At 39.9% G+C, this 27,774-nt stretch overlaps 1 protein-coding gene across 5 annotated transcripts in view; it reads right to left on the reverse strand.

Moving 5' to 3' along the window:
* LOC114655426 (sodium-driven chloride bicarbonate exchanger-like) overlaps nucleotides 1-27,774 on the reverse strand; it is a 326,186-nt gene that overhangs the window by 129,228 nt on the left and 169,184 nt on the right. For all 5 annotated transcript variants that reach the window (XM_051930577.1, XM_028806403.2, XM_028806404.2 and 2 more), the window contains 2 exons: nucleotides 9,145-9,283; nucleotides 6,679-6,839 (listed from right to left, as the gene is read on the reverse strand). In XM_051930577.1, the coding sequence (XP_051786537.1) occupies nucleotides 6,679-6,839; nucleotides 9,145-9,283 (300 nt within the window). The remainder of the gene's footprint in view (nucleotides 1-6,678; nucleotides 6,840-9,144; nucleotides 9,284-27,774) is intronic.

The following is a 27,774-nucleotide window of genomic DNA, read 5'->3' on the forward strand; positions in this document are numbered from 1 at the left end:
AGATTGACCTTTGATTGCCAGGGCCACCCATGAAATATCTGCCATTTTACAAAATTCTACTGCAGTCTCCACTGCTACCATTGGCATGCCACACATTGGGAGTCATGTAACAAAAGTCATCAGCACCCTCACAATGAGCATCTTTCCATCACATTGAATGTGGCTTTACTGTGAAAAGCAACAAGAGGGTTGCTTAGCTAGTTTAGAAGAAGGAATGCTCCTATGGTCTGTGGCTAATGCTGCATTCCACTAGAAATCAGATTTTCTGAGTTTCTAGTTATCATTTTGGGTGGCGCAGTGGGTAGCGCTGCTGCCTCGCAGTTGGGAGACCTGGGGACCTGGGTTCACTTCCCGGGTCTCCCTGCGTGGAGTTTGCATGTTCTCCCCGTGTCTGCGTGGGTTTCCTCCGGGTGCTCCGGTTTCCTCCCACAGTCCAAAGACATGCTGGTTAGGTGGACTGGCGATTCTAAATTGGCCCTAGTGTGTGCTTGGTGTGTGGGTGTGTTTGTGTGTGTCCTGCGGTGGGTTGACACCCTGCCCGGGATTGGTTCCTGCCTTGTGCCCTGTGTTGGCTGGGATTGGCTCCAGCAGACCCCCGTGACCCTGTGTTCGGATTCAGTGGGTTGGAAAATGGATGGATGGATAGTTATCATTTTCAACTGGAATGCCCCCTTAAAGTTCTATTTCCAAAGCAGAAACTCTGGGCTGGTCTGTTAAGATTGGTTTTGTCTGACTTCAGATCATAAATGGTGACTTACACTGCAAACGTTAGTGAAAGCTGTAGTATTATACTGTATATTAGCATTTCTGTATAGTTCTGTCTCATTAAATAAGTTGTTCACACAGTACTGTCCAACCTCTATCTGTGGACATACTGCTACAATGTTTGGATATGCGTTCTTATCAACTGTTATTTATTCTGATGGCACAAGCGCAACAAAGGCTTTCCCACAAGTACCCATATTGGTTTTATGATTGTTTTACTGGAAGGCATTTAACTTGGATGTTACATCATTCCCAGTTCCGAGGTAAATGAAAAGCAGCATTACTATTGAACCTTGTCACTGCAGAGGCTGTCACTTCACCATCACTTTGTAGGCGGCTCCTGCACTTGAATACTGTTGCGACTTGACTTTGCTCTTCATGGCAGGGTCAGCCACCATGACATGGAACAGGCGTTTTCTCATAAACACCCCTTCACTCTAAGCTGTTCCACTACAGGGATAAAAACTACCTGAAGGGCTCCAAAAACAAGTATCTTCAAAAGCTATCAGCCAACATAGATAAAAGAACACTATGAGATCATCTGACGTTTTTCACTGCTGGGCATTGACATCACCATCATTTTGAAGCAGGCTCAAGCACTAGTTATACTCGCCAGCCTCATATCTGCAGGAATTCAAATCTTTATCTCAAAGTACCGGAACTGACATGAAAATGGCAAATGCAAAAAACCTAATTAGAAGTCTGGTTTGGGATGAATCATCTCTCTACATAATATAGAGAGCTTTAAAAATAAAACACTTCACCTGCGTATCACATCAAAAAATCATTTTAAAAAAGCTTTCCTTAAAATCCGAGCCATTGTAAGCATTAGTGTCTACAGAGCAGTTACAGCCATGTAAAATACACACCCACCCCACCATAGGTAAGATTTTAAAAATGACCCCAACAGATTGTCAGGTGACCCTGAAGCCCATTGGACCAATCAGCACTAAGATGTGACACACAATATTGGAGATTACAGGCATGTACTTCCCAAAATAACAATACACTAATCCAGTGGTTCCCAAACATTTTTCATTCTTGGCACCTTTGCTGAATCCAGGTTTTCCCAAGGCACATTTACCCCTACCCCAAGTCAAATTTTAATTTGCAAACTAGCCAATCATTTTTTTTAATTAAAGGGTAAGTAAAAATAAATAAAAACATGCATTTAAGATCACAAAAAATGTAATTGAACAAATTCAACTAATTATAATTAGTGGGACTGTGGTGTAGTGGGTCCGTGGCTACAAAAGATTGGCGGCTTTTAAATAATCCATTCGCCATGTCAATCTCTGTGTGTGCAATCGTGCAACTGCAGGGAATTGATGGAGTAATTGAGGTGAGTCACACCTGCATGTGAGGGTGCGATTGTTCTTAATTGCTTAATCGGCTTCCTGCAGTGCACAATTGAGACGCTGTGCCCACGGAGCCATATAAGAACTGGCCAGCACAGAAGGAAAGGAAAAAGGCTTGGAGAGCAAGAGTGCGGCATGGGGGCGAAAGAAAGAAAATGAGCCAGCCAGCCAGCCAGCCAGCCAGCCAGCCAGCATGAATGAGAGAAGTCAGTGCGATTCTGTGTCACCTTGTAAGATGCTTGCTTATAAAAACTACCTTTTTGTTGATTTAACTCTTTTAACTTTCTGGTAAAGTAGTCACGAGATTTACTAACCATGCTGGGATGATTGGTTTCTAAATAGCATTTCAACTTACTTGGTAGCGTGCACTCTGGTGCCAAAACTTTAATATCCAGTACACACTGCGGCCTCTCTTCACCATTGACTTCAGTCAATGTAAAACCAAAGTCCAAATAATTGTCATCAAATTTTCGGTATTTTGCGTTTCTTCACACTCGGTGTGTCCTCTTTATTTTCAATCTCACAATGCTTATTACTGTTCAGTAAAAACTGATCCATTTTTAAAAATACATATGAGAAGAAATACTTCCAAAACTTCACTTGATTTAATCACAACACTATCCAGTTGATACAATCTCCGAAAACTAATTCAACACTAAAACCATGTGAAACCAACAGCTATTTAAAGTACAAAGAAAGTTCGACAAACTACTAAAACAATTGAGAAACTTAATTATTGTAGATCGCCATCTAGTAACTTTTGTAGAGGCTTCCACAAACAGTTACCGGTTTGCACCAGGTCCGCCAGATGTCGCATCCTATCATGTTGAATTGAAAATGGAAATAAAATTATGAAAATTTTGTAATACTTCCTCACAGGGACGCTGTGGCTCCAGCACACTTTGGGAACCTCTGCACTAATTGGTAAAAATGGCAAAAACCAATCTGAAAACTCCCCCCAACATCCCAACAACTGCTACTCTTTATTGCATTCAATGTAAAATGTACCTTCAAATTTAAATTTAGCTGTTGTAGTGCTAATATGTCAGGGAAGAGACCCAGAGGAATGATGCTTAGTTCATGTTGTGTTTAATATGCACAACACCTACAAATTTCTTATGTTCTAAATCACAATCATTTTACTCAAAGAGCATGCTAGGGTTCAGGTCCTATAATGGATTAACTCTGCTGCTCTACTGAAATAATGTGGAAGATTTTGAAAAGAGGCTGATGCTCAAATACCATGCAGAAGACATGAGGTCCTAACCAGCCTTGAATCACATCCACTTAATCTATCCATTTTCTAACCTGCCCGATAACAGGGTCACAAGGCAAGGGGGCAGAACCTTGGAAGCATCATGTGAAAGGAAGTAGCCAACATTTCACAGAGTGCCCATCGATCACCCCATAACAGACTAATCTGGGCAATTTGCATATTTTTATAAATATACAAAGGAATTAAAATAGGGACAAATGACATGGGAAAAAACATGATACATCAAATGCAACATAAGACCTATGGAGGAGCAACATCAGCCATTGCACCTCCATGCTACATGTGAATAACTGTAACATAACATTCCCAATTGCAAAAGGAAGCTGGAGTCTATACTGGCAATTTCACGTGCAAGGCAGGAGCCAACCCTCGAATGGGTGCGAGACCTCCTCTGGTCCTTCCACCCAAATAACCACCATTATTCAATAAAGAGCCAATTCAGACTCACACAGTCATGTAATTCACACATTTTTTGAAGAAAGTAAAATAGGGAGAAAAAACAAAACAAAACGAGAACCTTGGGAGCACATAAGGCTATGAATGGAACAAAAATAACTGGTGGGATAAGGGAGTAGCACCAAGCAATGCACCACCTTGTCGCCTCTGAGCAGTAATCTATATGTGCAAATGTGTAAATTCAACATAATGAAAAAACTGCTATCACCTGTCACCTACTGGTTATTACACCTCATCAAAGTGGTCTTTGTGGTGGAAGGAATGAAAATGGTCACTCTAACTCCTATATTATGTCTTGAGGGGTGCCTCCTTCTTCAGGTAATGCCACCAGGTTTTACTTTTGTAAATGAGGGACACAAGGCAATGACAAATTCTCTCTGCCTCAGTATTTTGATGAATTACACAAGCTCTCACAGTAATGATTTGTGCAAGCTTTGTGTTAAATGTTCATTCCCATGATATGCTACTAAAAGTGGATGGTATGGCCAAATATCCCTTCACAATCTTCTTCTGCTTTCGGCTTCTACCAATTAGGGGTCACCACAGCAGATCATCATTCTCTATATCTTCCTGTCCTCTGCATCTTGCACTGCTCCACCCACCATCTGCATGTCTTCTCTTACCACATCCATAAATCTTCTCTTAGGCCTTCCCATTTTCTTGTTACCTAGTATCTCCATTCTTAACATTCTTCTCCCAATATACTCAGCTTCTCTCCTCTACACATGTCCAAAACAACACAATCTCACCTGTCTTTGTCTTCCAACCAACAAACCTGAGCTTACCCTCTAATGTACTCATTCCTAATCTTGTCCATCCTCGTCACGCCCAAAGCAAATCTGAATATCTTTAACTCTGCCACCTCTAAGTCTGTCTCTAGCTGGTCTCACTACTGTCTTGTAGACCTTCCCTTTCACTCTTGCTGGTACTCATCTGTCACAAATCACTTGTGACACTCTTTTCCACCCATTCCACCCTGCCTGCACTCTCTTCTTCACCTCTCTTCCACAATCCCCATTACTCTGTAGTGTTGATCCCAACTATTTAAACTCATCCACCTTCGCCAACTCTACTCCCTGCATCCTCACCATTCCACTGACCTCCCTCTCATTTACACACATGTATTCTGTCTTGTTCCTACTGACCTTCATTCCTCTCCTCTCTAGAGCATATCTCCACCTCTCCAGGGTCTCCTCAACCTGCTCCCTATACTCACTACAGATCACAATGTCATCAGCAAACATCATAGTCTATGGGGACCCTTAAACCAAAAACATACAAACAAAAATGAGTATATTAACACAACCTTCTTGTCTGCATCAACTCACCACTTATGCTGAACTGCAGAGCACTCTGGGTAATATTTGTAAAAGCGGTAGACTCACTTATGACACATGACATTACCTTTAACACACCGAATCCCATTTACCATTTCCTTTCATATACAGTTTATGTGTTTCATGTTTAAATGTGTTTGCAAGTTTTCCACCAATTTTAACATGTTAGTACAATGAGTTTCTCAAAATCTCAAAATCCATGCCAAAACAAGAATTTCATCCAGTGTATTGACCACTACTGTATGCCAGCGTGCAATGGCCTTAAACGTCCCTGAATTCTTTTATTTGGGCAACATTCAACCTCTTTATATAAATGGGCAATGAAGACTGATGCCAGCATATGGAGACAACATTCCCTAGTGCCATTGTTTGGATTCGCATTGATGATTTGCAGTTTCTGCAGTGGGCTGGCGCCCTGCCCGGGGTTTGTTTCCTGCCTTGCGCCCTGTGTTGGCTGGGATTGGCTCCAGCAGACCCCTGTGACCCTGTAGTTAGGATATAGCGGGTTGGATAATGGATGGATGGATTTGCAGTTTCACATGGCTAACAACAGAAATTAATGTGTGGCTCAATATACAGAACCAAAGGCAAAAGAAAAGTGTCCGACAAATTAGCAAATTCCATAAAACACATCAGCATACATTAATTAAACATGAGGAGTTAAAAGTCATTCCTTATCATCGACCTTCAGTGTAGGATTTTTCTGGGCCCCTTACTGAGTATGGCCTAGCTATCATAAACAGACACAAAGAAAGAGTCTCTTTTAGTGTGACGGAGGCCACTATGCACACCACTGCAGCAAGTTAGCTATTGTAGTGCAGGGCATAAGTCACGCCATTAAAACCCCCTGCAGGTTTCTGACTGGTAATAACATCATCAAAAAATAGGGGGGCGCTCTGATCTAACATAATGGATGATAATTCAGTGTTAATTACTCCTGGGGCATTGATGTAGATGAAGGAAAATGCAGAGGGAAAAAAATTAGATTAGGATTCCCCCGGGTAGATAGATAGCAGGAGAAGACCCATTAACTCATATGAAGCCACCTACACCTGCCTTTAATGAAGAAGTGACCTGAGATTGAGAGAACTGAGGTCCAGGATTCCACGGACAACGGGGCCACAGAGGGGGTTTTAGGAGGGTATTTGTAGGCCATCCCTGACCTGATAAATGATCTGTGGGATTCCCTGAAGTATTTCCTGGCTGGAAGCAGGATTCAACTGGCAGGGGGAAGAGAGGCCAGAGGAAGGATAAAAGTTGTACGTAGAGAACAGAAGGAGACTTAATTGAAATATCCAGGTAGGCGATTGGACCAGTCACTCTACCTATTAGTTAGTACTTGAACCTTACAACTCTTTTATGAATTTTGGCCACCTATGCATTATTTGTGTTTTGGGTCAGCTCATAAGTGCCCCGTGCTGCCCATACCAGATTATGTAGTATATTACAATAGTCAATTTGTGTAAAAAATAATCTTCAGATTCACCTGCAATTTCTTCAAGAGAATTCGCTCTCATGTCAAGCAGTACCGTTCCATTTAGGATGCAACTTCTCAGTTCAAACAAGCTGTGAAGGGACAGTGTAGCCACGTATGGTTTGCTCCATCTCTCGCCACCATCTTCAACATCCTCTTCAAATTTAAGCCACCTGTAGAAACAGAGGGTCCATACAGTAAGTGGCAGGTCAAGAAGTAATTGTAAAAAAAGTGCTTTGGCTACAATAATTCAGTATGACAGAAAGGGCTGATTGTCTGTGTGCCAAAGACATCCCACAAGCCCAAGGTGGTATTAATATTTGTAACTTGTGCATTGGAATTCTTATCTATGCTTGTTTTTTGAGTAATTGATTTATATAAAAGGAATTAATTAAAACTATAACACTTCAATATACTGTATAATGTCCATTACTGAAAGAGTAACCATATAGAGGTGACTCTGTGCAGTATAAGTGAGAACAAATCTAGTGTACACTTCTAGTTACCACACAACAACAGGACATAACAGCTCCAGATGTCATGCAGAGAAAAACAACCAAGTGCATTCTGGGACTGAAGGACATAACCTGCTGATGCATGCTAAGGGAATTAAACCTCAATTTTAAGCAAAGAAGGCAATACTGGAGTATAATGGAGGTCTTTGAAATTCTCTTAAACATCCATCAACTTGATCTCTGTAAAACTGTGATTCGCATATTTGAGGCCACTTAGTGGACATAAAGGGAAGGTGCACTCAAGAGTCTAGTGTTATTGTTTGAGTCTAGCTTTAGTTTCTGGTTTAAAACTTATTTTTATCCTACATTTTGGCCTAATTTACATTTTCATTGCTATGTTCAAAACCTTCTGATTTTGTATCTTGTCTAATTTTTCTTTCACATTTCAAGCTTTGCTTTCTAGATTATCGTTCTCTGACTTTTACTAGTTTATTAGTCACAACCTCTCTCCTGATTTCATTTTTACTTTCTTGTGTATAAAGTATACAGAAAGTATTGGAATCCTCCAAAAATTCCATTTTGAGATTTTGATGAATCTCGACGTTTTAGACCACCCCGAGTCCGAAAATGCCATTTTTGGAATTATGTCTGTGTGTGTGTGTGTGTAAACACGATAATTTTAGTATGCTTTCACTTAGGTCAACCAAAGTTTGCATACAAGTATTAGGTACAAAACGTAGATTTCTATCAACTTTTGGGCTACTTCCGCTAACCGGAAATGATATTTTACCTTTTATTCATGCAGCTGTAGAGTCTGACTTGTTCAACTTTACTTTTATAATAATTGTTCGATGTATTTATTAATTTGATTTGTTGTTGATGGTTCTTTATTGTACATAATATAAAAATATAATCATTGTCTTGCAGTTTACTCTTCAAATATCCATTCCCACATCTGAGTATACGAGAAAGTCTAGGGAAGATCACTCCCGATTTTTCTTTTGAAACTGCTGTTGCCAAGTGCAGTTAGCAAGCCTAGTTTCGATCTTTGCTTTTCATGTATGTCTCTTTTCTGCTGTTAGTTTCCACCTCCTAGCAATACTTATATGCTCTGTATTAAAATACTAAGGTCTGTGTGTCCAATCCCTCAGAGCAATCTGATTGGCCAGTTGGGCTTTGGTGTGATTGGTCAGTTTGGCTTTGTTGACATGACAAAAGAGAAAATGTGAGTGTAAGATGTATGAGGAGAAGTAAAGGCTCACACTGAGAAAATTGCTTCAAAGAAAGAAAAGTATAAAACCGGAAAGGAGCCAAGAAAGGTACCTCGAAAATAATGAGATTCTGAGAAGTTTACAGGAACAAGCTTGAGAAAGGGAGCACCAACGAAGAGAGGTTCAGACACACACAAATACAGGGGAAAGTCGCTGAAAGTACATGTAGGGCAACAGGTAGTAATTATTTTTAAATTATTCCATGCTGGTACCATAGTTAGTTGTCTATATTTTTTAAACATTAAACTTTATATGTTGTCACATATGCATGCTTGGGAAAGCGGCATCAAGGCTTGTCAGCTTGTAATTCCACCCCAAGCCAAGGGTTGGCACTGTCTGATAATGCTACTTCTCTCCTAACCTTTGCAGATCCAGAAACCAACATATCACGGACTCATGATATCATTTCCAGTTCCAGGACTCCTGGACTTGCCCTTTCCACTTCACTGACTTCATAACCGGCACCGGTAGTCTGATCGGAGATGCTCGTCTGGAAAGTCATTTCTTATATGACATGTTAATTCGTGTTTGTTATTTTGACACCATAATATACAGGGTTTGCCTGAGGTTGCCCTAACACTTTCCCTTTTACTCTGTTTTGTTTACAATGTCCAGAACTTTTCTTACTTGAGCAGTTATTTTATTAAATTCAATGTGCAAAAACATTATAAAGTCTATTCATCCATAATGTCTTAGTTTGTCTCAGCCCAGGCTATGGTTGGATTCTCAACTGAGCCTTATTAAAACGGTACCTGGCAGTTTCTCTCCACTCTGCATCTTCTCCTTCACGTACACAGATTTCATCCAGTTCAGTAAAAAGGTCATGTGGGATATGTTCTTCATCATCATCTTCTGTTCCCAAAATAAACTGCACTCTCTGGGAGGGTGTATCTGAAAAAAAGGAGTGAAACATCAGGAAGAGAACACTTTTAATGGTGTGCATACCATACTAGCGACTTGCAGCTGCCCTCCATTTTAGATAGCTATTCTTAGAAGTTGTAAAAATAAATATGCTTTATTGCTGGACTTTTATTGAAACAAAACAATTCTTCATTAATAACTCACAAAGGCTACAATTCAAAAGTATGGTGTTGACTGTAATGAGAGGAGCGAGTAGTGCAAGGCTGATTAAAGGTCTGCTGAGTATAAAAGGTATTTTTGTAGATGGAGGAAGTCCAATTGGCCAATGGAATAAATGTGTTATCTTTTAGCTTCATTGGATTAAAGGGCTGTTCTGTAATCCAAGACTCTGAGTTGTAGTGCCACTGCTGACATCTCAGGGCAGACAAGCAGATGAGATGGTGGGGTCATCCCGAGTGAATTCCAATTCAAAAACAAACAGTGTTGTGACCCGGAGAGGGACAAGTGTAGCAATGCTGAGAGAGCCAGAGAGACAAAAAGAGGGTGAGAAAGAGAGAGCTTGATGTTAAACAGGTAGAGGTCTGATTAGCCTTTGGATCAAAGGAGTTCTCCTTTAGCTCCACTGGCATAAAGTGTTGTTCTGTAATCTGAAGGTGCCAAGATTCAGTGAGAACAAACAGTGGAGTAGAGTGAATTCTTGAACAAAGACACTAACCTATTTAAAAATTTCTCAAAGCCCATTGTGGTGAACTGACCCAGATCACAAACTGCCACCCACTCTAAACATTGTATGTGTATGATCAGTGCTTATTGGGAGCGACCCACAGTGCAACATACAGATAGAGTAAGAGCATTGTGGATTATTATGATACTATTGGAACCTTGACTCATAGTCTTCTACACCAATACCCCAAACACTTTTTCTCAAACTCTGTTTGACTGCCTCACTATACTTATTACCAAGAAGACATGGCGCCAAGTGATCAAGTGACTGTTGGATGTACCATACAAGTAAGGTGTGGGGTAATGACACCCCTGCCAGGAAACCTTCATCCCAACTCATCAAACTGCTTTCTCCAAGTACCCTGGAGTGAACCTAACATTAAGTTGTACAGTGCCGCAAGGCAGACAAATGCAGTCTAGTGATGCCTCCATGTACTGCATCTCTGGTAATTGATCATTTATTGTTTGTCACCCTCTCCACCACAGCAAGGTTATTTGAGAATATGAAATCTGAGGCACCTTTTTAGAAACTTTTTAAAAGCAACCAAGGGGTGGTAGCTAAAGAGTAGGCTTAAAAAGTCATGATAGTTTGTAAGACACCATCTGGGTGAGTTTTCAAGTCAGATTTTTTAAAAACGGCTAACTATTCTGTTGATGCTGAAGTTAAAAACACTGAAAAAAGGGTGACCAGCACAATTCATCTGCAGAACAGACAAATGGATTTTCAGCTATTCATACAACATGGAACATAAGAATATAAGATGTTTCACAAGAGGGGATCAAGCAACGAAAGGATATGATCAGAGTGATCCATTTTTATCTTGATTTTCAGAAAGCATTTGATAAGGTCTTACATGGGAGGTTGGATATCAAATTAAAAGAGGTGAGAGTTCAGGGTGATATTTTTAGATGGGTGCAGAATTGGCTCAGACACAGGAAGCAGAGGGTTATGGTGCAAGGAGCGCTATTAGAATTGGGTTTGTTAAAAGTGGTGTCCCACAGGGGTCAGTGCTAGGGCCGCTGCTCTTTTTAATATATGTAAATGATTTGGATAGAAAATAAATAACAAGCTGGTTAAGTATGTAGATGATGTGGAACAAGGTAGATAAGCAGATAATCTAGAATGTGCTGTATCATTACCAAGGGACGTGGGCAGCATACAGGCTTTGGAAGATTTGTTGCAGGTGAAATATAATATTAACAAATGTAAAGTATTACATGTAGGAGGTAAACGTGTTAGGTTTGAATACACAATGGGAGTTGAAGATACACCTTTTATGAGAAGGATTTAGGAGTCGTAGTGAACTCATGCCTATCAACTTTCTGACAGTATTCAGAAGCCATTGAGAATGTCAGGTTATTTAGTGCCCTGATATGTACAGTGCAAGTCCAAGGAGGTTCTGTTCAAGCTCTATAACACACTGGTGAGGCCCTCGTCTGGAGTCCTGTGTGCCAGTTTTGGTCTCCAGGCTACAAAAACTACAAAGCAACGCTAAAAAAAATCCAGAGAAGAGAGACTAGGCTGATTCGAGGACTACAGGGGATAAACTTTGAGGAAAGATTAAAAGAGCTGAGCCTTTTCAGTTTAAGCAAAAGAAAGATTAAGAGGAAACATGATTGAAGTGTTTAACATTATGAAGGGAATTAGTCCAGTGGATCAAGACGACTACTTTAAAATGAGCTCAACAAGACCATGGGACACTGATAGAAACTTATTAAAGGTAGATTTCACACAAACATTTCCAAGTTTTCCTTCACACAGAGAACCCTATAGAAACATGGAATCAGTCATTAAGTAGTGTGGTAGACAGTAGGACTTTAGGGACATTAAAAACTCAATTTGATGTTGTTTTGGACACATTAAGCGGATAGAACTGGTGAGTTTGTAGGAATAAATTGCCTCTTCTCAACAATGTTTTTGTAATGTTTTAATTTTGCCTGGCAAACTTTTTTGTTTAGCTAAGAGCAATGCTGTCCCATAATTTCAAATCATATCTTTTAATTTTTTTAATTTTTTGCTTTGAGGCCCCTTAAAAGGTGCCAATCCACACCCCTCCACTGACTCATGTCGTAACTCTTAATGAATCACATTAGCTAATTGTGTGCCAACTCAGAAAAATACATGGATCCCTGGGAGGACGTTCACTATAGTGGGGCACTATATAAAGTAAATGTTAGTCATCTGTGGGAAACTCAAGTGGGTGAAAGTGCTGTGCCATGTACAGTGGAACACTTAGTGGCCCCTGGTGGCACTGTCATGAAGAAGAACTGGTGACAAATGTGAGCAACCCTTGCCCAAGACCCAAGACAGTAAAGGCCTACTTGATGTCAAGGTTTTTATGCATGTCTCATCGTATTTGCTTGACCACCTGCTGCAGTTGCTTTTGGATCAAAAGAAGTCTGGGATTGAACACAGAAACCGTAACAGCAGCTACCGTCATCTAAAATTCACTAATTTAGCCTGCCTTGTTTTGAACCCACACAAACCTCGCTTCCTGTTTCCAGCATTGCTCATGATTCCTTTGATAATAAGCTGCCAACATTACTACATCAATTAGTAATTGTAATTCAAAATGCCAGCTGGAATCTGACTGCATGCAGTTAGCAGAATACTTTACAAAAAAAGTTGCTATTACATAATGACTTTATCATAGAGTGCTTTCCAAAATGACATTTCTCTTGTTAGTGACGGTTGTGTGTTTGCTGATGGAGAATGAATTAAACTGTTTTTTTGATTGGAAAAATTAAACAGAGGTTACTGCTCAAAAGTAATTTTACAAGTGCTTTCAACCAAAAGCCAAGAAAAGAAACCTGCACAATTTAGTCCAACTTTCAAGTTTAAAGTATAAGATCAGCATTTTTCAAGTTAACTTTGGTATATTTGCACTTGTCATTTTGTAAGGGGCCTTAATATTTGTTTAGCTTAGCACTGAAACATGCGGTGCCCATCAAAAAGTTTTTACCCTCTTGCCATTTTTCACATTTTATTTTTATACAACATTGAATCACAGTGGATTTAGTTTGGTTTTTTGATACTGATCAACAGAAAAGGTCTTTTGATGACCAAGTGAAAAAAGATCTGTGCAAAGTGATCTAAATGAATTACAAACATAAAATACAAAATAACTGACCGCATAAAGCATTCACCCCCTCAAGTCAGTATTTAGGAGACACACTTTTGGCAGCCATGATAGCCTTGGGTCTGTGCGCTCAGGTTTTGATCCGTCTATCGGCTTTACACATCTGCACTCTGCCATATTTTCCCTTTCTGTCAGATTGCATGGAGATCATGAATGAAGAGCCAAATTCAACCACAAATTTTCAATTGGATTCAGAGCTGGAATCTGATTCGGCCATTCCAAGGCATTAACATTGTCGTTTTTAAGCCATTCCTGTGTAGCTTTGGGTTTAGGCTTGGAATTGTTGTCTTGCTTAGAAACAGATAGTGATGGGAAAATGAAGCCTTGTGAAGCTTTGGGGCTTTCTTTCTATTTGTGCCAAAAATGATTTGAAGCTATGAAGCCTCAGCCCCAGTATGAACAGCGACATCTGGTGGTTAACTGAGGTCAAGGCAAGCTCTCAAGAGCGCAAGTGAAGCAGCACTCATTGTTTCAGTCTCATGTCACCACTTAAAAGGTCAGAATAGTCTGTGTTCATTTTATTCTGCTAAGGTCCTTGTCCATTTATACTATTTAACTTTTTTCTGCTGTTAGTTGCCATCTGTAACCAAAGCTCTCAAAATCTCTCTCTCCTCACAACCCAACTCTGTTGAATGAGAATGATGCATTTTATATAGGCTACCTGTTAATTTAGCGCCAAAGCTGTCAAACCGATGAAGTGCTGTCAAACCAATAAAGCACGCTGTGAAGCACTGATGACATTCGAAGCCTCAAATGTCGTGAGTCCCATAACAGTGGTGTTTTTACACAAGCTCTGACACAGTGATTCGACTCACTATGCTTCAGATTGACTGACACAAGCTTCGATATAATTTTCCCATCTCTAGAAACAGAAATTCTCCCAAGGTTCAGGTTTCCTGCAGACTGTATCAGTTTCCCCTACAGTTTTTCTCTCTATTTCCCTGCATTCATCTTCCCCTAACACACATTTTAGAACCTGCTGCAAAGACGTATCCCTACAGTCTGATGCTGACACAATGCCTTATAGCAGGGATGGTGTGTTTGTGATGATATGTATTTTTCACATATGGAGTTTAGTCTGATGGCCAAAAAGCTCAATTTTAGTCTCATCAGAACATATAACCTATCCCAGCTGTCTTCCTGCTGTCCCATTTTCAAACTCTAGCAGAGACGTCCTGTGTGTTTTTTGTCTTTGCCACTCTCCCATAAAGCTGTGACTGGTGTCTACACCCAATTCCGGTTCCAGGTTATTTTGCGACCTCGGTCAAGCTTATTAGTGTGCCAACTGACTGTTCAGTAGCTAACCAATGCGCCTAGGTTTTACCCCCCTTATGATCTGTGCCCTAGGTAAATACCTAATTTGCCTTAATGGTAGTCTCAGCCCTGTCTACACCATCTTGCCAACCACAGTCACTGTAGCTTTAACTCCTTCAGAGTTCTCAGTGGTCTCCTGATGGTCTTCCTCACCCATCTTCTTCTTGCATGATCACTCAGTTGTTGTGGAAGGCCTGCTCTATCAGACTTCCAGCTGTGTCATTCTCTTCCCCTTTCTTAATGACCGAATTAACTGGACTCCATGTGGTATTTAGTGACTTGGAGATTTTCTTGTCTCCATCGACTGACTTGTGCTTTTCATTGAGTTGCTTGGTTTGTCTTCTTTGTGTAGGTTAGGACACCATAGTGACTCACCAACAGATGAACCTTCCAGATAAAGTGCATTTAGACTACATTCAGTTGAAACTCCAGACAGGTGACCTCCACTGAACTAATTCTGTGCCTTCTAAAGCCAACTGGCTGCCCCAGTGATGATTTAGGGGCGTCAATTAATTATGTCGTGTTTTATATTTGTAATTCATTTAGACCACTTTGCAGAGACATGCTTTCACTTTGAAAATAATTTTTTTTTCTGTAGCTTGGTGCCTAAAAAGCCAAATGAAATCCATTGTGATTCAATGTTGTGTAAAAATAAAATGTGAAAACTTCCAAGGAGGTGAACCCTTGTTATAGGCAGCATAGAATACATAAATATATTATGGATGGTTCTCCCTTACCCCTTATAAGCTAACATACCTGAAAAAGACATAAATCGACCTCAGCTCTTTCAAAACTCAGCAGTAAGAATCTTTATTAAAAAACTGAAAATCTGAGAACATCTCACAAGATTGATTTTCAAATACTCTTGCTATTTTTTATATTTTAGAGAGTCATTTCGAATCATAATCTTAGATCCCCTAACACTGCTCACTCAATATACCAAAATCAAATATAAAAGAGCTAGTAAAGTAGCTTTTTCTTCTTTATGCAGTGAAAAACTGGATTGCCTTTTAGATGGAGAGACACACTGAGCTAATACTCCCCAACAGTTGCAAACATTTGAAAAAAATTCATTAAAACCCACCCAGTTTCTTGATAAGTTGGACAAGCTTTCAGGAGCTGAATGGCCTGTTCTCATAAAAATTGTTCTAATTGAAATTAAACATCTCTGCCACCTTTCTGTAATTCTGACATAATATCAAAATCAGATCAGTTTGTGTGCTTGCAAGTGGCAAGGTGTAAGGGCATGCAGTTTTCTGACTGTAACACAGTACCATTGTAGTGAATACTAATCATGTGGTCATGCAGTAATACCAGGCCTTAAAGAAACATAACAAGATATAAAACCCGAAAGCTGAAACATAATAGATACAGTAAATATTTTGTTGTGTTACCAATGGAAGTTTTCTCTTCATTTGTATGAAATGTTTTTACTTTATATTTTAATAAAAAGTTTAAAACAAAGATAACTGCAATAAAGAACTTTGTGTGATTCACATCACATTTAATGCTTGAAAAGTTTTTAAATATCGAAGATACACAGCCTTTGTTAAGTGCATCTGTATTAAATAATTTTATCAAAAAGCACATATTGCGGAGCTACCTAGCTATGCGCTGTCACGCTGTCCAGGAACCCTGCCCTAGATAATCAGGTTTAGAAGAAACATGAATGGATCTTCCAGAGGAGCTACAAATTGCAGCCAAAGACCACTAGTCCTAACAAGAAATGAAATATGACATAACATTCTCAAACCTGCTTAATCCAATTTAGCATTTGGGAAGTAATTGATGGCTGTTCACTCCCCGGAGAATGGCTACACATAGCTAAAAAAATTAACTTACTATGATTGCAGCTTTTATGTTTTGCCTTTTTTAAAAATGTTTTTTGCATCTGGTCATTTTTGTTTCCTCTAAGCATTTAGACCAACAATCTTTCCAGCTATGAAAGCGATAGTGAGCGTTGCTCATTACAGCCAAAGCAGCAGAGTGTTGTACCGTGTTAGCCATAGATTGATACAGGAGAAAGTAGGGTGAAATGACATCTTTTATTGGCTAACTAAATAGATTACAAATGCAAGCTTTCAAGGCAGCTAAGGCCCCTTCATCAAGCAAGGACACCTTCGGAAGTGTCAAGTGTGACTGAGACAGACTAAAATGTACAGCCTATTCTCAACGTACTTTTAGAATTGGAAATTAGGCATTGCCATGCCCCCTCTGCTTTCAATATTTATATTTTCAATATTTCAGTTTGTGTGCATTTGTATTCCAATTGATTGCAATTAGATTAGATCTATTTTTAAAAAAGGATTTATAAACATATACAAGAATACTCTAAAACAAAAAAAAGATTTTGTTAGGATTTTGATTTTGAGGCTATTCATTCTCCCAGTTAATGTAAGAGAAAGAGCTGCCACACACATCTGTTAATATCTGTCTTACACTTTTCATCAGGTTGCAAAAATTAAACTTTGGATGGTCTTACATTTTTTGTAACTGTGACTCCCAGATATTTGAACAGTAAAGAGACAGAAAAAAATGATACATTTCAAGTTAAAATGCAACAGTATTAACTGAAAACAATGTGCATTTATTATTAATCTTTTTAAATTAATATTCTTAACCTTACACAGAGATATTCTGTGTATTTTACTGCATACACCTATTAGATTTGGTACTAATGAACATGAAACAGTAATAAATAGTACCATGTCATTGGTAAAAATTTAGATTTTCTGTTCAAGTCCATCCCTATGATTCCCCAGTACCTGCCTGTTTATGAATAAGAAAAGCGAGTGATTCAATAGAAATGGCAACTAGCACTGGAAACAAAGGGCAGCTTTGCCTAGTTCCACATTCTAAAGATATTCCGAGTTTAAATTATTCACATGAAAAGAGGTTCCTGGACTAGAGTATAAAAGTTTAAACCATGCAGCTAAATTTGGTCCATATACAAATTTATGTAGTACAATAAATAAATAGCCCCATTGTATTAATCATTTTACTGCATCTAAAGACAGCAAGACATCTAGAAGCTCAGTGTCTTCAGTACTCTATATTACAATGAACATATTACAAAGATTGTAGTATTTGTTTACATTTAGCACATCCCTCTTGATTTTGTGTTAAATTGTTATTTTTTTTCTTTGTTTTTGCTATTTCCTTTGCCAAAATCTTAACGTCACTTCTCAGTAATGAAATTGGTCTAAAGAGTTCTCATTTTAATGTCTTTATTTTCATTTTGGAAAACTGTGATTGAAGTCTGACATGCTTTCATATTTAGCCTGTGTTGCTAGCACAAACAACTTATACTTTTTTTCCCAAAATTACACAAAATATCCATCTGGGCTGGCAGCTTTCTCACTCAATCTTAGAAAGACACAGAGGCGTATCCTTCTTCAACAAACCTCATGCTTCAAGCTATGTAATTTAATTTCATCAAAAAGTCTTTGGAAATAGTCAAATTTGCAATTTGTTTGAATATTCATAACACATTATTGTATTCCTTAAATATATTACTCACATGTGTGTATGTTCAATGACTTTAATTTCATCAACAAAATTGTTATACGTTCCAGTCACAAAATATAACAGAAGTGGTGCAGGCCTCAGAAACCCACTTAAAAAGGCAAGTCCTGCCCCTATTACAGGTCTGGGCCTGCTGAGTTTGGCCTTGCCCCTGGTGGTCTAACCCCTAATGAAGGGGAACAAGCCAAGAAAAATGGTAAGGCTTATTAGGTTCAAAAATCTCCATAAGAGATCTCCCCTAAGAGGAAAGGATAACTATTAACCTCTGGTCCAAGGACACAATTAAAGGGCAGAAAAAAATAAATAACTAAGGCAAAAAGGGATTGCTTAAAAATGCAATTACAACAAAGTCAGTCTGTAATCCATCCATCCATTTTCCATCCCGCTATATCCTAACTACAGGGTCATGGGGGTCTGCTGGAGCCAATCCCAGCCAACACAGGGAGCAAGGCAAGAAACAAACCCCGGGCAGGGTACCAGCCCACCGCAGGACACACAAACACACACTAGGGCCAGTTTAGAATCGCCAATCCACCTAACCTGCACGTCTTTGGACTGTGGGAGGAAACCCACGCAGACACGGGGAGAACATGCAAACTCCACACAGGGAGGACCCAGGAAGTGAATCCAGGTCTCCTAACTGCGAGGCAGCAGCGCTACCCACTGCGCCACCGTGCCGCACCAGTCTGTAATACGAAATCAAAATCCAACAAACAAAACAAACATTCACAAAACAACATTCAACAAACATTCAATGGTGCAGTTTCACAAATTGATTTTGAAAAAAACAGAAATGCGCCGTTGTAGCATAACGACCAATGAATCAGTGGAGAGGGAGGTCTTCAGTTCAAAATCTTGATCCCATCTAAACACACATCCCACCTGTTTACAAAATAATTTTTCTGAAATTTGTTTATTTAACAATATTTTAGCAAAAAATTAATGCATTTGCAATGTTGCAGCCATATGAGTGGATATGGATTATGCAATATGGATACACTAGCTGCTTGTGGTCTTTGGGATGAGATTCTAGCAAAAACCATGTGGTCCTCTGGAGGGAACAACCAGTACAGCTGAGAATCATCAGCACAGCTCTATAAGAGAAAACATGGGACAGGATGATAGGGCCATAGAGGATGTGTATAGAGATAAGAACAGAGAGCCAGGCACCAATTCTTGGAGCATTGAAGTGTTTGCCTGGTACACCCTTGACATCTCTCCTCCCCATATCAGAGGATAAGGAAAGATCTAGCAGGATGAGAACAGATGATAGGTTCGTAGTTCTAGTCAGCTGTAACATGTTGACGCTAAGTAGTGCCATTTCCATTGCATGGCCTCTCTTGAAGCCTGACTGGTTACAATCAAGCGGTCTGTTCTTAACGCTGGTAAGATCCCTACTCTGGTGCCTGTGGAAAGGCTCGGCCTTAGGACAAAACTGAAACCCATTTCATATCAGATATGAGAGGAGTCTGGAGCTGGTAGGAAAGCTGAGGATGTTTAAAGTTTGCCTGTACTTGCTTAAAATAAATTGCAAAATGCACTTTTATTTTATATATTTGGAACCATTACTATTATTACACTTGTGGAGAACGGGTATTCTCCATTTAAAACATCAAAATAAAATCTAAAACACAAATATTATAAAGAAATACTCTTAAGAAAGCTTTAAATCAAAACAGATTTAAAACTAGAACAAGAAAGAGAAGCTCTGATCCTCAAGAGTACTCCATTTTATTTTCAATCAGAAATGTGTTTTGAACCAGTAGTGTTGTATGGTTTAGTCCATCTTCTTTTCCATAATGTCCCACCATCTTCAGTGAAACTGACATGCCTGCACTGCACTTCACATTATTCATTATTGGAAGTATCACAAAAAAAAAAAAAAAACTGAATCTGGAGAAATATTTGTGTGAAAATAAAAATGAAATGGAAATGAACCAGCATATAAGAAAAAGGCACAAATACCAGGAACCTAAATATGTCACTAAATTCCAAAAAGGGGTATCTGCGTCAGACTGCAGCTGTAAGGTAAAAATGCACGACTCTAGGATATAAAATGGTACTGTTATTTTATGATTACATAAAGATCTGGTTGTACCCCACCTACATTGCCGTGTCTGGCAGGCTCACAAGGAAAAATAGTTTTGCTTTAAAAGTCTGCATTTTAATGAGCTTAATTAGTACGCATTGTATAGAAATGAATAAAATGAAAAGTGCTTATTAATAATAATGCCATTCTTTTCCAAGTCTTTTTTCTTTTTTGGACTGCAAAGTTCCACAGGGTCTATGCCTACAGCAAAGAATGGCAGGGAGGTGTGGGTATCATGTCATGTACACACCCTTAGTTAGGGAAATGAAAGCTGTCAGTGAGCCTAAGGCTGCATCCACACTACTATGTTTTTGTTAAGAGTTGTATTCTGGAAACAACAGCTCGGTATTGCATTGAGGATGGGTGAAAACTTGGACATTTTGAAAACGCAGCCTCTAGTCACACTCTGATTTGTTTGTGGTTATTATGTAGCCCTTCCCTGATTGGGTGCTGCTCATTACAAACAAAGTCTACTTCTCTGATTGGTTACCCTTCACAGACGAAAAAACATTCCAACATAGCTGATATAGAGAAGTTTCTTTCCATAGTGCTTGTAGCGTTGCTTACCTGTATGCATCTAAATTTCATTTTGTACAGTTTGAATGTTAAAAGCCAAATAATTTATCAGCCATTACCATCCCTTTAAGGATTTTTCCACCAATGTGTGCATGCCCAGTGTAGGTGAACGTCTATTTCATATGATTCTTCGGTCATCTTAGTGTGAGTGGAGACACTTTCATAAATGATATGAAAACTCTAGTGTAGATAGATAGATAGATAGATAGATAGATAGATAGATAGATAGATAGATAGATAGATAGATAGATAGATAGATAGATAGATAGATAGATAGATAGATAGATAGATAGACTTGAACACACACCAGAATAACTAAAATGGAAGAAAATTAAAAAAAAAAACTTTGGATCTGACAGTTGGTAGGTATACTGCTGTTGGTATAAAAGGGATTGTTTTTATTTAAAGACATCATTTTTAAATTAAAACATACTAGTGTGAATGTAACCCGAAAAGAAATTCACATGAAAATGGGGGGAATATGTAGGCTGCTTAAAGATGATTCTCAGCTGTGGCAGCACCAAAACCCAATTCAGCCAACAGCAATGTCAACATTCTCAGATCAAGTGGAGGCTGTGGCCTCTTCAAGGTGGAAGGTTTACTGCACATAAGAACACAATGGTAATGGTGCACTGTGGAAGGTGTCACATATGCATGTCAGATGATCCCCTTATGTGCTCTGTTCAGGTTTATAATAACCTGCTGAGACAAGAGGAGGTGCTTTCACTAACATGGTCTTCTCCTTCTCTCCCAGCAGCACCGAGAAACCGTCCAGTGAGGGCACCTGACTCTGCCCAGAAGGAGGCGTCATTTGCTAGATGGACAAGCCACTATAAGGAGCTGCCATTAAAAGTCACCAACAAAGTTCTCTTTCTGCTTTTGGCCCAAAAGGTGGATGTTAACTTTGTTTATTTTTCTTTCGTTTTTTATTATTGATTTTATTTGAAGAAAATAACATTCCATATGGTAAAGTCTAACTTGTACAACAAAGAAAATAACATTACATACAATCAAATCAAACTTAACAAACCAGAATTCAACCCCCGCCTGAGAGAACAACATCAGTAAAGCTTTAAAAACAATAAAGATGAAGGAATGTACAATCTTACAATAATGATAGCAAGATTTAATGGCTTGATATAAAAATTTGTCATTTGCTTACACCTTTTATTGGTCTGGTCGGTCTGATGGCTGTCATACTCAGGGAGTAGCTGTTGCTGTAGCAGATTGGCTTCTTCCAATGGTGTCCGATGTCACTCCTTTCAACAAGTGTATTATGAGACTCAGACTACGGCACTTCCTGGGTGCCTTGTCTGTTGTCTCAGTGTATGCTCCAACCACGGTGAGTGATGTCTCGGCGAGGGAGACATTTTATTTGCAGCTTCGCTTGGTGGTTGATGGGTGCCCACGAGGTGACACTCCTCTGGTCATGGGTGACTTCAATGCAGCCACTGGCACTGACAGGGCTGGCTATGAGGATTGTCACAGTCCCCATGGGTCTGGTGACCGTGGTGAATGTGGCTCCATGTTCCTTGACTTTGCAAAAGGTCAGGGGCTGCGAATCACTGGATCCTGGTTCCAGCACTCTGAACCGCATCGTTGGACTTGGTACTCCAATACTTGTGGTGCGGTGAAGGAGATCGATCACATCCTCGTAGGCAGACGCTGGAGGCTCTTGCAAAACTGCAGGGTCTACAGAAGTGCCCAGTTGTGAATTCTGACCACAGACTTGTTGTTGCTACTCTTAGGATCCATCTTAGGTCCAGCAGGTTACCACCTACTAGGAAAATGAGCCTGGACTTGGCCAGACTCCAAGACCAGGCTGTTTCAAATGAGTTTGCACGCAGTTTGTGTGAGGAATTTTCAGATTTCGGTACGACTGCCGATCTTAATGTGATGTGGGAGACCTTCTGTGGCAAGACCCTGAAGGTTGCTGAGGGCTGTGTTGATGTTACTGGTGTTCCCAGAAGGAGGTGTTTCATCTCACAGGGCACCCTGGATATCATTAAGAGGAGTCGCAGCGCATGGCTCAATAGCAACTCTGGTCTGTACCGGGAACTGAGAAGGACGGCTGCGAGGTCTCTGAGGGCAGATAAAGAGGCATTTGTTAGAGGAATCTGTGAGCAAGTGACACACCATCTGTGGTCTAGCAACCGACATCCTGCTAACAGAGGAACTGAAGCATTACGCACATCTAAATCTGTTTCTTGGAGATTCGCAGTCAGGGCAGCTGATGGAAAGGTCCTTACAGATGACACTGCAGTTGTGACCCCGCTGGGCTGGCTACTTTGAGCAGTTGTTCAAAGCTGATCCTCCGGCTAGGACATTGGATATCTCTGGGTTCACAGTTCTTGAGGCTGGTCCTCCAACTAGCTGTGAACCACCCAACCTCACTGAGATTGCACAGGTGGTGAACCAGCTGAGGGTTGGGGTATGGGGGAAGACAGCAGGGATCTGTGGTATCCGGGGTGAACTTCTCCAGGCTGGTGGTAAGACTGTCCTCCTGGCATTGCAAGCAATCTTTGCTTCCATTTGGGAGACCGGCATCATCCCAACTGACTGGAAAACTGGACTTGTCGTCCCTATCTAGAAAGGGAAGAGTGATGGCCTGGATTGCAGCAACTACAGGGGCATAACACTGCTCTCAGTGCCGGGTAAGGTCCTTGCTAGGGTCATCCTCAATAGGATCCGTGATCACTTGCTCACCTACCAGCGACTGGAAGAGCCTGGGTTTACGGCTAAGAAGTCTACTATCGACCACATCCTGGCACTGAGGGTTCTCATGGAGCGCAAACGTGAATATCGTCAGAGTTTCTTTGCAACCTTTGTCGATTTTCACAAAGCGTTCGACTCAGTTGATCGAGCTGCCCTGTGGGACATCCTGAGGGTTCGAGGGATACTGTGGTACTGTGAGTGCTGTGCAGAGTGGAGGCAGAACCTCTGTGTTTTTCCCAGTTGATTCTGGGGTTTGTCAAGGGTGTGTTCTTGCTCCTACTCTGTTCAATGCTTATATGGACTGGGTGTTGGGCAAATTCGTGGGGTCCAGCGGCTGTGGGGCATCTGTTGGTGAAGAAAGATTCACGGATCTTGACTTTGCTGACGATGCTGTGATCTTCACGGAGTCAATGGAGGCTCTGATCGGGGCTCTCGAGAGACTGAGCGAGGAGTCTGAGTGTCTGGGCTTGCGAGTGTCCTGGAGAAAAACCAAGATCCAGGCCTTTAATGACCGCTTGGGCACAGCCATCAGCAGTGTGTCTGTTTTCGGAGAGAGTGTCGACCTTGTTGAGAGGTTTACTTACCTCGGCAGTGACATTCATGTCTCTGGTGACTCTTCCTATGGGAGAGGATGTGGGGTCATGAGGTCGCTGGAAAGGGGTGTGTGGTGCTCCCGATATTTATGCAAAAGGACGAAGGTCCAAGTCTTTAGATACCTGGTGCTTCCTGTCTTTCTATATGGTTGCGAGACATGGACGCTATCCAGTGACCTGAGACGAAGACTGGACTCCTCTGGTACTGTGTCTTTCCAGAAAATCCTTGGGTACCATTGGTTTGACTTTGTGTCGAATGAGCGGTTGCTCATGGAGTCCCGAATGAGGCACATTACCTGCATTGTGAGGGAACGTCAGTTACCGCACTACGGCCATGTGGCACGTTTCCCCTGAGGGTGATCGTAAGATCCTTGTTGTTGGGGACCCGAGTGGCTGGATCAGGCCAAGGGGTCGCCTACGTAACACCTGGCTGCGGCAGATAGAGGGTCATTTCCGGAGGGTGGGACTGGACCGCGTATCTGCCTGGGGGGTTGCAAACTGGGATCCCAAGTTGTTTCGTTGTGTAGTGGGTGTGGCAACACACTGTACCAGTGTATGCTCCCCAACTTGACTTGACTTACTTTTCATTTTTTATATTGCATTCTGCTGGTGCAGCAAATATTGCAAGAATTATTTTTTTATGCTCAATGAATACACAATTGGGCTTTAATACAATTTCTCATTTTCTTAAGCTGGTTAAATATTTCCAGGTATAATTATGTCTTTTTGAAGCCTTTGTTCACAAAAGCAGGTAATGTGACCTTATCTTATGGGCTGACATGTAACGCAGTATGAAGTGAATTGAAGTTTAAATTTTTGTTTGACTTATGATTTGTGAAATTCCATAGCCATCTATGGAAGATGTACCCTTTTGATCTCAGATGCTATCAAACTTCTCAGTTAAAACAAAGTCATAGTACAGTCATAGGAATTTTTACTATTCAATACACATTTGGAGATCTGGTCAATCTAAAACACATTAACTAGTTAGCCTATAAACATACTATTGTATCTCAAATGATAAAAAGAAAGATCTTTAATAAAAGATCAGGAGAAAAACATGTGGTCAAAAGTATTGTGCTGAATCCATTACCAAAAAGACCAAAGCAATCTGTTGTTGAAATATGGAAATCAAAGTTCTAAATAACAAAGCTGAGGTTTAAAAACTCAGAAGTTACTAAAAAAAATAAATCTCATGTATAGTTCTTCATATTTAAATCTAGGCTGATTCAGAGTTGTACACCATGCCCTAAATACCATTGTGTTTATGTTGTCAGGTGTCGCCCACTCCCAGAGGATTGTGGGATGCATTATCAGAGCAATGGGCACACTGGAACTCTGAAATGGTGGTGTCCATAAGCAAACAAAATGTCTTTGCATTACAACATGATAAAAATTCCAAACATTTTAAAGGAACATGATAGATAGATAGATAGATAGATAGATAGATAGATAGATAGATAGATAGATAGATAGATAGATAGATAGATAGATAGATAGATAGATAGATAATAGATAGATAGATAGATAGATAGATAAACAACATAAACTAATTCTCTAAGGTCATGAATGCAGAAAGGATGCAAATTGTGTCCCAAAAGGTCACAGAAAATTAAACAAATATTTAAAGAAATACCAGTCACAACACATATCAGATCCTTAATGACACAAAAAGAAGAAAAGCTATTAAATGGTCAACAATGGTGAGTTATTTCAGATGGATTACTTAAGCTTTAGTAGAACTAGTCTGAACACCATTTGCTCTGTTCAAATTATTCTGGAGAAATAATTTGAATTGAGGATCAGAAGATAAAACAAAGTCAGGAAACACGTTAAGTACTTCAACCAGGAAATCAAGCCAATCCATTGTCATAGCAGAACACAGAAGATCAAAATATTGACATCAAAATTGAATGCCATGAAAATTAATGTAAGTAAAGAATGTGCTGAGTGTCATAAGGATTATCCATCAAACACGGATAAAGAGAAAGTGAACATGCTAAAAAGGTGAAAGTGCTAAAAAGTGCTGTTTAGGTGATAAAGACTCAAGAAGCTCCATCAACCTTGGATGAGTAGCCAACAGCAAAACCCAAGAGTAAAATAACAACTATATGTAACTGTGTGAAACTGAAGAGCTTTGTGTGAGCATAACAACGCCATAACAACAATAATCACAAAATGGCAGCAACCATAAAATCAAAATGGAGTTGGAAAAAAATAAAATATTAAAATGAAAGCTAAACAGAAAACTAACATCAGAATTGGATTCAGTGTTCCAAAAACTGCAATTCATAAATAATGATGTAGAGATATCCCTCCAAAAAGCAGTAAAGAATTATAAATGGAAATAAAATCATAAGACCATCAAGATCAGAATGAAGGTTTCAGTAGCCAAATGGAAAAATTACAACTAATGCCATTTCATTAGTTTTCCAAAGAGGCTGAAAACATTTATATGTATACTAGGGGGCTCTGCCCCCTGCTCGCTTCGCTCGCCAACCCCTGGTGTTGGGAATGACAAAGAGCGTGATGTATGAATGAGATATAGAATAGTGTGACGGTGTAGATGATGCAAATAGAAAGCAAACAATAAAGTGTGTGGCACAGTGTAAAGGTTTATTTGAAAATTTCTTTGTACACGCCGTTTAAGTGTAAAAGGTAATTCCAGCTCAGAACTTGTAAGGTCATTTAAGATGGTTATTGTTGTGATCAGAGTCAAGTTTGTCAGAGCTTAGAAAGAGTTGTGTCTCTCCAGGAAGTAATGGAATGACTTGGGTATTAATGTTTTCCATATTAATATTTTTTGGACATAATATAGTGCGTTGTGTTAAAAGCGGCATTTGGTCTAATGAGATTGCTGTTCCAAATGTCTCTGTAACTAAGTTGTCGCAGATAAAGGCTTGAGGAATTGTAATAATATGTGCCTGAAGTCCAGCTGTATTGGTGAGTGTACCATCTCTCACTTGTAATAAGCAATTGTTATGATCTGGTTCTGGACATCGTATCTTTTTTACTAACTGTATCTTTTGAAAGCAATGCCAATTGTCTGCGTATTTTAAGGTGCACTGAACAATAGCTGAGTGCATGGCATCTGGAAGAATAGCTAATCACTGTCTAAAATCTCCTCCTCATAAAAGTACCTTTAGTTTCGTGTGCAATGTGTTTCGTGCTTTGCTTGCGTTTGAATACTTTTTTATGTGCCGTTTCCTTTTTTCGGTGCTCTTTGCGCCTCATTTCTCAATTTTTCCTGTGCTCACTCCTTTTTTCTGTGGTCTTGTCCGCCTCTCGCGGCCCCTCATCCGCCTCTCTCGCCCTCTTCTATCCGCCTTTCTCGGCTCCTCAGCCGACCCTCGCGGACTCTTTTTGCGCCTGCGCAGTACGTCTTTTTGCAGCTACGGCCCATTGCCGGATGTGCCTGCGTCCATCATCCGGTTTAGCATTCTCGGTTAGTAATATGGATACAGAGAAAACAGGCCTCAACCTAGCTTTGAAATATCAGAATACAAAATAAATTGTAAAAGTGAGAATATATTGATGGTAAGGTTATAAGAGGAAAATCAGTAAAATAAAACAAAAATCATGGTGAGGTACCATGCAGCCCTGAGGGTGTTGTTCTTGTGATAAAAACGTAAAAAGGTCTGTCAACCTTGGATGAGTAGCCAACAGCAATACCCAAGAGTAAAAGAACCAGAATTAATTGTGTAAAATATAACAATTTTGCAAAAAATGAGAAAGTATTTTTTTTCACAGGAGAACCACAGACACACAGAATAAGTTAGTAAATGGCAAAGCTCAGAGAAGTACTTTGGGGGACCTTCATATTTTGACTTGAGGATATTTTGAAAA

Source organism: Erpetoichthys calabaricus, chromosome 8 (genome assembly GCF_900747795.2).
Source record: "Erpetoichthys calabaricus chromosome 8, fErpCal1.3, whole genome shotgun sequence".
NCBI classification, from domain to species: Eukaryota; Metazoa; Chordata; class Cladistia; order Polypteriformes; family Polypteridae; genus Erpetoichthys; species Erpetoichthys calabaricus.